This window comes from Entelurus aequoreus, linkage group LG03 (assembly GCF_033978785.1).
Source record: "Entelurus aequoreus isolate RoL-2023_Sb linkage group LG03, RoL_Eaeq_v1.1, whole genome shotgun sequence".
NCBI lineage: Eukaryota > Metazoa > Chordata > Actinopteri > Syngnathiformes > Syngnathidae > Entelurus > Entelurus aequoreus.
In genome coordinates this window covers 94,184,110-94,199,885 of record NC_084733.1, presented here as the reverse complement: position 1 = coordinate 94,199,885, position 15,776 = coordinate 94,184,110, and the positions used below count along the sequence as shown (strand labels likewise).

The 15,776-nt window shown below is 42.0% G+C and overlaps 1 protein-coding gene across 1 annotated transcript in view; it reads right to left on the bottom strand.

Annotated features, from left to right (window-relative positions):
- LOC133647147 (cyclin-dependent kinase 19-like) overlaps nt 1–15,776 on the bottom strand; it is an 84,419-nt gene that overhangs the window by 16,025 nt on the left and 52,618 nt on the right. Inside the window, exons 9-11 of the mRNA XM_062043287.1 lie at nt 8,190–8,259; nt 8,045–8,117; nt 1,185–1,282 (exon numbers count right to left, since the gene is read on the bottom strand). Of these exons, the coding sequence (XP_061899271.1) occupies nt 1,185–1,282; nt 8,045–8,117; nt 8,190–8,259 (241 nt within the window). The remainder of the gene's footprint in view (nt 1–1,184; nt 1,283–8,044; nt 8,118–8,189; nt 8,260–15,776) is intronic.

The following is a 15,776-nucleotide window of genomic DNA, read 5'->3' as shown; positions in this document are numbered from 1 at the left end:
AACAAGGACGGGGCGAGGGTCACCACTTTGTCAACAAATGCCTGAGCAAATTGTTGAACAACAACATTTCTCAACAAGGAATTTAAGGATTTCACCATCTACGCTCCGTAATATCATCAAAAGGTTGAGAGAATGTGGAGAAATCACTGCACGTAAGCCATGATATTACACACCTTGGATCCCTCAGGCGATACTGCATCAAAAAGCCACATCGGTGTGTAAAGGATATCACCACATGGGCTCAGGAACACTTCAGAAAACCACTGTCATTAACTACAGTTGGTCGCTACATCTGTCAGTGCAAGTTAAAACTCTCCGAGTTTTTATCAACAACACCCAGAAACACCGTCGGCTTCGCTGGGCCCGAGCTCATCTAAGATGGACTGATGCAAAGTGGAAAAGTGTTCTGTGGTCTGACGAGTCCACATTTCAAATTGTTTTTGGAAACTGTGGACCAAAGAGGAAAAGAACCATCCGGACTGTTCTAGGGTGAAAGTGTAAAAGGTGTGATGGTATGGGGGTGTATTAGTGGTCAAGACATGTTCTAGGGTGAAAGTGTAAGAGGCAGCATGTGTGATGGTATGGGGGTGTATTAGTGGTCAAGACATGGGTAACTTACACATCTGTGAAGGCACCATTAATGCTGAAAGGTACATACAGCTTTTGGAGCAACATATGTTGTCATCATGGACGCCCCTGCTTATTTCAGCAAGACGATGCCAAGCCACGTGTTACATCAACGTGGCTTCATAGTAAAAGTAAAGTAAAATATGAGAAGGGAGACTGTTGAACAACTTAAGCTGTACATCAAGCAAGAATGGGAAAGAATTCCACTTCAAAAATGTGTCTCCTCACTTCCCAAACCTTTACTGAGTGTTGTTAAAAGGAAAGGCCATGTAACACACTGGTAAAAATGCCTTTTTTGCAATGTGTTGCTGCCATTACATTCTAAATTCATGATTATTTGCCAAAAATACCAAAGTTTGTCAGTGTGAACATGAAATATCTTGTCTTTGCAGTCTATTCAATTGAATATAAGTTGAAAAGGATTTGTTGTATTCTCTTTTTATTTACCATTTACACAAGGTGACAACTTCACTGCTTCTGTATTTCCAAGTACTAAAGTACATGATTACTTCCACCTCCTCCAGACTAAGAAAGAGTCAGATGTTGCCAAGACTCACTCAGTGGTGGGTAAGGGCTCCTCCAGGAAGTAAAGGTCCTGCAGAGATTGTTCTGACGTGAGTCTCTTAGTGGGGTCCATGGTGAGAAGTTTGTGCAGCTGCAGCCACAACATAAAGTCTCATGTTAAATATATCTTCTTCTATTCTTCATAACACTGCAATACACAGTCATGGATGGCAGTCCATTCTTATTTACTTCAAATTGGACTACAATACTACACAATTATTGTATTTTCCAGAGCTTTTAAGTTGGGATCAGACTTTACAAAGATGTTCCACAACCTGGGATTGTCATGCAACTTCCATAAGGAACAACGGGACAAGCGGTAGAAAATGGATGGATGGATGATTAGAGGAGTAGATTTGGGGCCTGATCCGGATAATTCCTACACTCGTCAATATGTGCGCGCGTGTGTGTGTGTGTGTGTGTGTGTGTGTGTGTGTGTGTGTGTGTGTGTGTGTGTGTGTTTCTACCCTTCTTGAGACATGAAGAAGGAAAAGTATCTTCCATATGAGGAGGTGTGAACAAGTGAGGACATAAATCATGCTCCCAATAACATTGCATCTAATACAGAGTCAAATACTAGAGTCCGTGAACATTGCTCCAAAGTCAGGATTTTGTTGTGGATTTAATGTGCGTACAAAAGTAAACATTGACGGGTGCAAAGGCAGCAATATATGATCAAACAAGATGGCAGCTAAAAAAGGACTTCCCTGTTCATCCCCGAATAAACCCGCCAGGTGAACGGCTGATTTTAGGACTACTGGTGCTGACGGAAGATAAGCCATATGTGAGCAGAGGATCAACAAATACACTACTAAGACTATAGTGGACATTAACACTTAGCTTCTACAGCTGGGTTGTCCAAGGTGGGGCACAGGGGCCATCTGTGGTCCCTGACTCCTTTGTCATCTGTGGTCCCTGACTCCTTTGTCATCTGTGGTCCCTGACTCCTTTGTCATCTGTGGTCCCTGACTGACTCCTTTGTCATCTGTGGTCCCTGACTGACTCCTTTGTCATCTGTGGTCCCTGACTCCTTTGTCATTGACTCCTTTGTCATCTGTGGTCCCTGACTCCTTTGTCATTGACTCCTTTGTCACCTGTGGTCCCTGACTCCTTTGTCATCTGTGGTCCCTGACTCCTTTGTCATCTGTGGCCCCTGACTCCTTTGTCATCTGTGGTCCCTGACTCCTTTGTCATCTGTGGTCCCTGACTCTTTTGTCATCTGTGGTCCCCGACTCCTTTGTCATCTGTGGTCCCTGACTCCTTTGTCATCTGTGGTCCCTGACTCCTTTGTCATCTGTGGTCCCTGACTCCTTTGTCATCTGTGGTCCCTGACTCTTTTGTCATCTGTGGTCCCCGACTCCTTTGTCATCTGTGGTCCCTGACTCCTTTGTCATCTGTGGTCCCTGACTCCTTTGTCATCTGTGGTCCCTGACTCCTTTGTCATCTGTGGTCCCTGACTCCTTTGTCATCTGTGGTCCCTGACTCCTTTGTCATCTGTGGTCCCTGACTCCTTTGTCATCTGTGGTCCCTGACTCCTTTGTCATCTGTGGTCCCTGACTCCTTTGTCATCTGTGGTCCCTGACTCCTTTGTCATCTGTGGTCCCTGACTCCTTTGTCATCTGTGGTCCCTGACTGACTCCTTTGTCATCTGTGGTCCCTGACTCCTTTGTCATCTGTGGTCCCTGACTGACTCCTTTGTCATCTGTGGTCCCTGACTGACTCCTTTGTCATCTGTGGTCCCTGACTGACTCCTTTGTCATCTGTGGTCCCTGACTCCTTTGTCATCTGTGGTCCCTGACTCCTTTGTCATCTGTGGTCCCTGACTCCTTTGTCATCTGTGGTCCCTGACTCCTTTGTCATCTGTGGTCCCTGACTGACTCCTTTGTCATCTGTGGTCCCTGACTGACTCCTTTGTCATCTGTGGTCCCTGACTCCTTTGTCATCTGTGGTCCCTGACTGACTCCTTTGTCATCTGTGGTCCCTGACTGACTCCTTTGTCATCTGTGGTCCCTGACTCCTTTGTCATCTGTGGTCCCTGACTCCTTTGTCATCTGTGGTCCCTGACTCCTTTGTCATCTGTGGTCCCTGACTCCTTTGTCATCTGTGGTCCCTGACTCCTTTGTCACCTGTGGTCCCTGACTCCTTTGTCATCTGTGGTCCCTGACTCATTTGTCATCTGTGGTCCCTGACTCCTTTGTCATCTGTGGTCCCTGACTGACTCCTTTGTCATCTGTGGTCCCTGACTCCTTTGTCATCTGTGGTCCCTGACTCCTTTGTCATCTGTGGTCCCTGACTCCTTTGTCATCTGTGGTCCCTGACTCCTTTGTCATCTGTGGTCCCTGACTCCTTTGTCATCTGTGGTCCCTGACTCCTTTGTCATCTGTGGTCCCTGACTCCTTTGTCATCTGTGGTCCCTGACTCCTTTGTCATCTGTGGTCCCTGACTCCTTTGTCATCTGTGGTCCCTGACTGACTCCTTTGTCATCTGTGGTCCCTGACTCCTTTGTCATCTGTGGTCCCTGACTGACTCCTTTGTCATCTGTGGTCCCTGACTGACTCCTTTGTCATCTGTGGTCCCTGACTCCTTTGTCATCTGTGGTCCCTGACTGACTCCTTTGTCATCTGTGGTCCCTGACTGACTCCTTTGTCATCTGTGGTCCCTGACTCCTTTGTCATCTGTGGTCCCTGACTGACTCCTTTGTCATCTGTGGTCCCTGACTGACTCCTTTGTCATCTGTGGTCCCTGACTCCTTTGTCATCTGTGGTCCCTGACTCCTTTGTCATCTGTGGTCCCTGACTCCTTTGTCACCTGTGGTCCCTGACTCCTTTGTCATCTGTGGTCCCTGACTCATTTGTCATCTGTGGTCCCTGACTCCTTTGTCATCTGTGGTCCCTGACTGACTCCTTTGTCATCTGTGGTCCCTGACTCCTTTGTCATCTGTGGTCCCTGACTGACTCCTTTGTCATCTGTGGTCCCTGACTCCTTTGTCATCTGTGGTCCCTGACTCCTTTGTCATCTGTGGTCCCTGACTCCTTTGTCATCTGTGGTCCCTGACTCCTTTGTCATCTGTGGTCCCTGACTCCTTTGTCACCTGTGGTCCCTGACTCCTTTGTCATCTGTGGTCCCTGACTCCTTTGTCATCTGTGGTCCCTGACTCCTTTGTCACCTGTGGTCCCTGACTCCTTTGTCATCTGTGGTCCCTGACTGACTCCTTTGTCATCTGTGGTCCCTGACTCCTTTGTCATCTGTGGTCCCTGACTCCTTTGTCATCTGTGGTCCCTGACTCCTTTGTCATTGACTCCTTTGTCATCTGTGGTCCCTGACTCCTTTGTCATTGACTCCTTTGTCACCTGTGGTCCCTGACTCCTTTGTCATCTGTGGTCCCTGACTCCTTTGTCATCTGTGGCCCCTGACTCCTTTGTCATCTGTGGTCCCTGACTCCTTTGTCATCTGTGGTCCCTGACTCTTTTGTCATCTGTGGTCCCCGACTCCTTTGTCATCTGTGGTCCCTGACTCCTTTGTCATCTGTGGTCCCTGACTCCTTTGTCATCTGTGGTCCCTGACTCCTTTGTCATCTGTGGTCCCTGACTCTTTTGTCATCTGTGGTCCCCGACTCCTTTGTCATCTGTGGTCCCTGACTCCTTTGTCATCTGTGGTCCCTGACTCCTTTGTCATCTGTGGTCCCTGACTCCTTTGTCATCTGTGGTCCCTGACTCCTTTGTCATCTGTGGTCCCTGACTCCTTTGTCATCTGTGGTCCCTGACTCCTTTGTCATCTGTGGTCCCTGACTCCTTTGTCATCTGTGGTCCCTGACTCCTTTGTCATCTGTGGTCCCTGACTCCTTTGTCATCTGTGGTCCCTGACTCCTTTGTCATCTGTGGTCCCTGACTGACTCCTTTGTCATCTGTGGTCCCTGACTCCTTTGTCATCTGTGGTCCCTGACTGACTCCTTTGTCATCTGTGGTCCCTGACTGACTCCTTTGTCATCTGTGGTCCCTGACTGACTCCTTTGTCATCTGTGGTCCCTGACTCCTTTGTCATCTGTGGTCCCTGACTCCTTTGTCATCTGTGGTCCCTGACTCCTTTGTCATCTGTGGTCCCTGACTCCTTTGTCATCTGTGGTCCCTGACTGACTCCTTTGTCATCTGTGGTCCCTGACTGACTCCTTTGTCATCTGTGGTCCCTGACTCCTTTGTCATCTGTGGTCCCTGACTGACTCCTTTGTCATCTGTGGTCCCTGACTGACTCCTTTGTCATCTGTGGTCCCTGACTCCTTTGTCATCTGTGGTCCCTGACTCCTTTGTCATCTGTGGTCCCTGACTCCTTTGTCATCTGTGGTCCCTGACTCCTTTGTCATCTGTGGTCCCTGACTCCTTTGTCACCTGTGGTCCCTGACTCCTTTGTCATCTGTGGTCCCTGACTCATTTGTCATCTGTGGTCCCTGACTCCTTTGTCATCTGTGGTCCCTGACTGACTCCTTTGTCATCTGTGGTCCCTGACTCCTTTGTCATCTGTGGTCCCTGACTCCTTTGTCATCTGTGGTCCCTGACTCCTTTGTCATCTGTGGTCCCTGACTCCTTTGTCATCTGTGGTCCCTGACTCCTTTGTCATCTGTGGTCCCTGACTCCTTTGTCATCTGTGGTCCCTGACTCCTTTGTCATCTGTGGTCCCTGACTCCTTTGTCATCTGTGGTCCCTGACTCCTTTGTCATCTGTGGTCCCTGACTGACTCCTTTGTCATCTGTGGTCCCTGACTCCTTTGTCATCTGTGGTCCCTGACTGACTCCTTTGTCATCTGTGGTCCCTGACTGACTCCTTTGTCATCTGTGGTCCCTGACTCCTTTGTCATCTGTGGTCCCTGACTGACTCCTTTGTCATCTGTGGTCCCTGACTGACTCCTTTGTCATCTGTGGTCCCTGACTCCTTTGTCATCTGTGGTCCCTGACTGACTCCTTTGTCATCTGTGGTCCCTGACTGACTCCTTTGTCATCTGTGGTCCCTGACTCCTTTGTCATCTGTGGTCCCTGACTCCTTTGTCATCTGTGGTCCCTGACTCCTTTGTCACCTGTGGTCCCTGACTCCTTTGTCATCTGTGGTCCCTGACTCATTTGTCATCTGTGGTCCCTGACTCCTTTGTCATCTGTGGTCCCTGACTGACTCCTTTGTCATCTGTGGTCCCTGACTCCTTTGTCATCTGTGGTCCCTGACTGACTCCTTTGTCATCTGTGGTCCCTGACTCCTTTGTCATCTGTGGTCCCTGACTCCTTTGTCATCTGTGGTCCCTGACTCCTTTGTCATCTGTGGTCCCTGACTCCTTTGTCATCTGTGGTCCCTGACTCCTTTGTCATCTGTGGTCCCTGACTCCTTTGTCATCTGTGGTCCCTGACTCCTTTGTCATCTGTGGTCCCTGACTCCTTTGTCATCTGTGGTCCCTGACTCCTTTGTCATCTGTGGTCCCTGACTCCTTTGTCATCTGTGGTCCCTGACTCCTTTATCATCTGTGGTCCCTGACTCCTTTGTCATCGGCCTTAAGCCCGTTACAAAAAACTAAACATAGATATCTCATTTGCACCCCCTGGTGGTGAAATCTATCAAAATGAGGGTGGTCCCAAAAAGGAGGGATTTGTCAAATTGACTGTGTGTCGCTTTTAAAGGTGCTCCCCTTCTGGTCAACATATGAAATAACAAGTGTGTGTAAGAAATTGGAATGTGCCCCCTTTGGCCAAAATTAATAAAATAAAAAATAACATAAATATGTATATAGAGACATACTGTAATAAATTGAAGTAAATAATAAAAATTCAACAACAAAAAAATGAACTAGAAGCAGTCTTTTTCTCACAATGTGTCGACTTTTTTCTTATAAAATTGGGAACAATTTCTCATATTTCTTTCTGTTTCTGTAATATTGCAACATTTTCTCATAAAAGTATTACTTTTTAAATGCAAAATGGTGACATTGTCATACAAAATTCTGACTTTTATCACAATGTCGCCAATTGTTGGTTGTTCTTGTAAAACAGTGACATGTTTGGAGCTTTTGTCATCATTTTGCCAAGTAAAATTCCGATAATTATTATAATATTGCCAAAATTTGAACGCTTTCTTATAAAATTGTGACTTTTGTCGAGTAAAATGACGACTCTTTTCATAAAATTGCCAAAATGTTAAGCTTTTCTTGTAAAATGTTGACGGTTGTTGAGTAAAATTCCAACTTTTACCACAATATTGCGCAAGTGTTCAGTTTTTCTTGTAAAATTTTGACGGTTATTGAGTAAAATTCCAACTTTTACCACAATATTGCGCAAGTGTTCAGTTTTTCTTGTCAAATGTGGACCTGCGTCGAGTAAAATGACGACTTTTATTATAATAATGCCATAATTCTAAGTGTTTCTTGTGAACTTGTGACCTTTTTCTTGTGAAATTCCAACTCATTTTTCACAACAAGCTTTTTTACATGTGCATAGTATGTATATATTATTCATGTTGTAAATACACGTCTTTATATATTTAGAAAGGCTGGTCCTAAAGAGGGAGGCTTTTTTCATTTTTGGATGAAAATGTTATTTCACCTATTTCACAACAAATGTCTGATGAGGACCAACTGATTATATTTTGGGGATGATGCGGATGACCGTCTGGATTGAATATTTATTTTTACTATTGGGAGATAGGGCCTAGCTGAGTTGCCACCATAGTCCAAACATACCAGAAGATGACAGCAAGGGAGTTGTTAAATGAGAGTATAACATCTCATAGAATAAAAACAATTAAAATAACAACTGAAGAGTTCAAAAATCCTTCATTCTCCTTCAGTCTGTCATGAAAGTGCATTTCCACTGATGTTTACTCACCAACATAAAGACTTTGCTGTCTGGTTTGACTTTATGTTTGTCCATGTATTTGATCAAGCTGCTGTTTGCATAGCTGTACAAAAAGAAGGAAGAGAAGTCCATTTCTAGCCGTGTTCACCAAGATTGTTGTTCAGCTTTCACTCACGTTGTTCTCCTGAAGTCTTTCTGCAGAGTTGGATATTCTGGCATCTTCCGAATGTCTTCCCAGTCTTTATCTGTGCTTGTACGAACACAAACCATGTTCATTCCACAAGAAGTGACTGGATGTGTATGAGGAATGTGAAACATGCAGAGTAAGACGACTCAAATGGCTCATTTGAATGTAGAAGAAGAGTCAAACTTCATCTTATATGTTCTTTGTTCAACTGTGACATAATGTATGACACACCTATTTGTGCGGTTGGTGAAGCATGAACATGTGAGTACACGTTGGGACAAAAAGGTGCACAGGTGTACGTACCTGTGTGGCCTGCTGTTTGCACATAACTGCTGTGTGTCGACTCATTCTCACGGGAAGATAAAGTCGTTATGGTTTTTTAAAACTGTACAATGACTACTAATTAGATTTTTGAATGAATCACGGTTCTTATTTGTAACGATTATGAATCGATTTAAAAACATCAGAGGTACATTAATATATATATATATATATATATATATATATATATATATATATATATATATATATATATATATATATATATATATATATATATATATATATATATATATATATATATATTATATACATATATATATATATATATTATATACATATATATATATGTGTATATATTTATATACATATATTTATATATATATGTATACATACACACATATATATGTACATATACATACATACATATGTACATATATATATATATACATACATACATAAATATACGTATATGTACATATGTATATATGTATATATATATATATATATATACATACTTATATATATGTATATATTTATATACATATACATATATATATATACATACATATATATGTATGTATACACATTACACACATCCATATATATATACATATACATACATACATATGTACATATATATATAAATATATGTATATATATATATGTACACATATATGTATGTATGTATATATATATATACGTATATGTATGTATACAGTATGTATGTATATACAAATATATATATATACACACACATATATATGTATGTATATATATATATACATACATGTATATATATATATATATATATATATATATATATATATATATATATATATATATATATATATATATATATATATATATATATATATATATACACACACACACATACAGGTATATATATATAAATACATACATACATATATATGTACATATATATACATATATACTGTATATATATATATATATATATATATATATATATATATATATATATACACATACACATATATGTATGTATACACATTACACACATCCATATATATGTACATATACATACATACATATGTACATATATATATAAATATATGTATATATATATGTACATATATATGTATGTATGTATATATATGTACATATATGTATGTATACAGTATGTATGTATGTATATATATACAAATATATATATACACACACATATATATGTATATATATATAAATATATATATATATATAAATATATATATATATATATATATATATATATATATATATACACATACACATACATATACATATATATATATATATATATATATATATATATATATATATATATATATATATATATATATATATATATATATATATATATATATATATATATATATATATATATATATATATATATATATGTGTGTAGTTGTTTATGCTCTACCTATAAACATTTTGGATTATGAATAATAATTCCTACTTAGCGTGTATTCACTTATGGGGGTGGGGTCTGGAACCAATTAAAGGTGATAAAGAAGGGAGGAGTGTATTTTGTGGCGACCTGCAGGGAAGCCCATGACGCTGAAGATCCTGTCCAGCTGGTCGTGATGGAAGGGGTTGCTGGTCTTGATGTCTTCCTGGCGACAGTGGAAGATTGGCTCTGACGTCAGCAGCTCAGCGAAGATGCAGCCGATGGCCCAGATATCTGGTGGAAACACCAACACACACCAGCTGGTAGCAAAACAGGATTTGGTGGTGGATTGATGTAAACATTGATCACCTTGATGCCAGAGTAGTGTCACTTCTAGCATTACATCAATATTGTTCAGTTATTTTCTCTTTCTTTTTATATCTTTACTTTGTTAATATTGTTATACAAAAGCCAAAAGCAGTGAAGTTTTTTCCACTTTGCATCAGTCCATCTTAGATGAGCTCGGGCCCAGCCAAGCATTCCTGGGTGTTGTTGATAAATGTCTTTGGCTTTGCATAGTAGAGTTTTAACTTGCACTTACAGATGTAGCGACCAACTGTAGTTACTGACAATGGGTTTCTGAAGTGTTCCTGAGCCCATGTGGTGATATCCTTTACACACCGATGTGGCTTTTTGATGCCTGAGGGATCCAAGGTGTGTAATATCATGGCTTACCTGCAGTGATTTCTCCACATTCTCTCAACCTTTTGATGGTATTACGGAGCGTAAATGGTGAAATCCCTCATTTCCTTGTTGAGAAATGTTGTTCTTCAACAATTTGCTCAGGCATTTGTTGACAAAGTGGTGACCCTCGCCCCGTCCTTGTTTGTGAAGCTGCTTTTATACCCAATCATGGCACCCACCTGTTCCCAATTAGCCTGTTCACCTGTGGGATGTTCCAAGTAAGTCTTTGACGAGCATTCCTCAACTTTCTCACTCTTTTTTGCCACTTGTGCCAGCTTTTTTGAAACATGTGGCAGGCATCAACTTCCAAATGAGCTAATATTGGCAAAATATAACCATTTCGAACGTTAAATATCTTGTCTTTGCAGTCTATTCAATTGAATATAAGCTGAAAAGGATTTGTTGTATTCTCTTTTTATTTACCTTTTACACAACGTGACAACTTCACTGCTTTTGGGGTTTTGTATTTATATTACCGTATTGTCCAGACTAAAAGCTGCTACTTTATCCCCAACGCTTTGCACCTTGAGGCTTATAAGACGGTGCAGTTAATTTATGGATTGTTCTTCGCTAACGGCCACAATGTTTGGTATTCAACAAGCAGTTTTCATCTTACACCGACAGAGACACTGAAAAGGTGTGTTATTGTTTGTGCAATGGTGCCATTTTTTTGGGACAAGTTCTCTCACTGCAGGTGCTGCGGGTTGAAAATGTACTTCCTGTTTTGTTCCTTGAACCGGAAGTATAACCGTTAGGGATGTCCGATAATGGCTTTTTGCCGATATCCGATATTCCGATATTGTCCAACTCTTTAATTACCGATACCGATATCAACCGATACCGATATCAACCGATATATGCAGTCGTGGAATTAACACATTATTATGCCTAATTTGGACAACCAGGTATGGTGAAGATAAGGTACTTTTTTTAAAAATTAGTAAAATAAGATAAATAAATTAAAAACATTTTCTTGAATAAAAAAGAAAGTAAAACAATATAAAAACAGTTACATAGAAACTAGTAATGAATGAAAATGAGTAAAATGAAGTGTTAAAGGTTAGTACTATTAGTGGAGCAGCAGCACGCACAATCATGTGTGCTTACGGACTGTATCCCTTGCAGACTGTATTGATATATATTGATATATAATGTAGGAATCAGAATATTAATAACAGAAAGAAACAACCCTTTTGTGTGAATGAGTGTAAATGGGGGAGGGAGGTTTTTTGGCTTGGTGCACTAATTGTAAGTGTATCTTGTGTTTTTTATGTGGATTTAATAAAAAAATAAATAAAATAAAATAAAATTAAAAAAACCGATACCGATAATAAAAAAACCGATACCGATAATTTCCGATATTACATTTTAACGCATATATCGGCCGATATTATCGGACATGTCTAATAACCGTCCATAGGATTCTTCAATTATACCTCCAAAGCAACGTTTGAAAGTTTTACAATACACTAAAACTACTTATAAATAATACACCGTCCCAGTTGTGAGGTCCGCGGGAGTGTTTTCATGCATTTTTGGATTTGCTATCGTAATGTAATCAAGCTAGCGTCGTTAGCATGAGCTAATATGCTAACACGAGTCTGTTAGTATTATTAACATACAAATGCATTCTTTTTGTATTGTTTCAGTTTGGTAAATACACCAAGAAGTCAGCGTGGAGTTGTATAAGTCTGTTTAGCTGATTGGAGTGACTTCTGGTTTCTTTGATCAGCAGCACATTTTCAACCTGCAGCACCTGCAGCACCTGCAGCACCTGCAGCACCTGCAGCACCTGCAGCACCTGCAGTGAGCGCTCAGCATTTTTAAAGGGATTTAGAGGTAGAATCAATTGCTCCAATTAGCTGCAGTGCTAGCCACCGAGAACGAGCTGATTTTTACATGTTAAATGCGGAAAAAAACAAACAAACAAAAACATTTTGTCTTCTAGTCTCTCATGAGGATGGTGGACGATAGGCCAGTTCCCCATTCAGGCCTTTTCATTTGGATTCCAATCGTCTAAAATTGTTCATTGAGTGCAATAAGAAACGTACACTATATTGCCAAAAGTATTTGGCCAGCCATCCAAATGATGAGAATGACTAATCACTCGGCCTGGTGTATCAAATCAAGCACTTAGGCATGGAGACTGTTTCTACAAACATGTGTGAAAGAATGGGCCGCTCTCAGTGATTTCCTGTCATAGGATGCCACCCGTGCAACAAATCCAGTCCTGAAATGTCCTCGCTCCTAAATATTCCAAAGTCAACTTTACTAGAAGAAAAGTGAAGAGTTTGGGAACAACAGCAACCAAGTGGTAGGCCAGGTAAACTGACAGAGAGGTCAGCGGTCACTTGCTACAGAGCTCCAAACTTCATGTCACCTTCCAATTAGCCCACGTACAGTACGCAGAGAGCTACATGGAATGGGTTTCCATGGCCGTGCAGCTGCATCTAAGCCATACATCACCAAGTCCAATGCAAAGCGTGGGATGCAGTGGTGTAAAGGACATCACCACTGGACTCTAGAGCAGTGGTGACGCCTTCTCTGGACTGATGAGTCACACTTTTACATCTGATGGACCAGTCTGGCTTTGGAGGCTGCCAGGAGAACGCTACATTTCGGACCGCATTGGGCCGAGCATGAAATTTGGTGGAGGAGGAATTATGTTGTTTTTCCAGGAGTTGGGCTTGGCCCCTTAGTTCCAGTGAAAGGAACTTTGAATGCTCCAGGATAGCAAAACATGTTGGACACTTCTATGGGATGACACTTCAAGGTCATATGTGAGTCCAGGCAGGTGGACAAATACTTCTGGCAATATTGTGTATGTTTAATGTTCAAATGAAGACAATAATGACAGTTTTTGTGGTCCCTTTTGTTGTTGTAAGTTTCCAGAAGTATGGATGTACATTGTGCTAGAGGCAGTATCACAACCAGCCTCGTTCACACACGGTATAGAGCAGGAATGTTGAGGAGTGTTCAAACACGTGACTTAACCGCATGAATGTGCAAGTCATATAGTAGGAGGGAAGTAACACGTGTCCTGTCACGTCAAACACCTTTATGGTGTCTTCCACGGACATTATGGTGTCTTCCACGGACATTATGGTGTCTTCCACGGACATTATGGTGTCTCCCACGGACATTATGGTGTCTTCCACGGACATTATGGTGTCTTCCACGGACATTATGGTGTCTTCCACGGACATTATGGTGTCTTCCACGGACATTATGGTGTCTTCCACGGACATTATGCTGTCTTCCAAGGACATTATGGTGTCTTCCACGGACATTATGGTGTCTTCCACGGACATTATGGTGTCTTCCACGGACATAATGGTGTCTTCCACGGACATTATGGTGTCTTCCACGGACATTATGCTGTCTTCCACGGACATTATGGTGTCTTCCACGGACATTATGGTGTCTTCCACGGACATTATGGTGTCTTCCACGGACATTATGGTGTCTTCCACGGACATTATGGTGTCTTCCACGGACATTATGGTGTCTTCCACGGACATTATGGTGTCTTCCACGGACATTATGGTGTCTTCCACGGACATTATGCTGTCTTCCAAGGACATTATGGTGTCTTCCACGGACATTATGGTGTCTTCCACGGACATTATGGTGTCTTCCACGGACATAATGGTGTCTTCCACGGACATTATGGTGTCTTCCACGGACATTATGCTGTCTTCCACGGACATTATGGTGTCTTCCACGGACATTATGGTGTCTTCCACGGACATTATGGTGTCTTCCACGGACATTATGGTGTCTTCCACGGACATTATGGTGTCTTCCACGGACATTATGGTGTCTTCCACGGACATTATGGTGTCTTCCACGGACATTATGGTGTCTTCCACGGACATTATGGTGTCTTCCACGGACATTATGGTGTCTTCCACGGACATTATGGTGTCTTCCACGGACATAATGCTGTCTTCCACGGACATTATGCTGTCTTCCAAGGACATTATGGTGTCTTCCACGGACATTATGGTGTCTTCCACGGACATTATGGTGTCTTCCACGGACATTATGGTGTCTTCCACGGACATTATGGTGTCTTCCACGGACATTATGCTGTCTTCCACGGACATTATGGTGTCTTCCACGGACATTATGGTGTCTTCCACGGACATTATGGTGTCTTCCACGGACATTATGGTGTCTTCCACGGACATTATGCTGTCTTCCACGGACATTATGCTGTCTTCCACGGACATTATGGTGTCTTCCACGGACATTATGGTGTCTTCCACAGACATTATGGTGTCTTCCACGGACATTATGGTGTCTTCCACGGACATTATGGTGTCTTCCACGGACATTATGGTGTCTTCCACGGACATTATGGTGTCTCCCACAGACATTATGGTGTCTTCCACGGACATTATGGTGTCTTCCACGGACATTATGGTGTCTTCCACGGACATTATGGTGTCTTCCACGGACATTATGGTGTCTTCCACGGACATTATGGTGTCTCCCACAGACATTATGGTGTCTTCCACGGACATTATGGTGTCTTCCACGGACATTATGGTGTCTTCCACGGACATTATGGTGTCTTCCACAGACATTATGGTGTCTTCCACGGACATTATGGTGTCTTCCACGGACATTATGGTGTCTTCCACGGACATTATGGTGTCTTCCACGGACATTATGGTGTCTTCCACGGACATTATGGTGTCTCCACAGACATTATGGTGTCTTCCACGGACATTATGGTGTCTTCCACGGACATTATGGTGTCTTCCACGGACATTATGGTGTCTTCCACAGACATTATGGTGTCTTCCACGGACATTATGGTGTCTTCCACGGACATTATGGTGTCTTCCACGGACATTATGGTGTCTTCCACGGACATTATGGTGTCTTCCACGGACATTATGGTGTCTTCCACGGACATTATGGTGTCTTCCACGGACATTATGGTGTCTTCCACGGACATTATGGTGTCTTCCACGGACATTATGGTGTCTTCCACGGACATTATGGTGTCTTCCACGGACATTATGGTGTCTTCCACGGACATTATGGTGTCTTCCACGGACATTATGGTGTCTTCCACGGACATAATGGTGTCTTCCACGGACATTATGGTGTCTTCCACGGACATTATG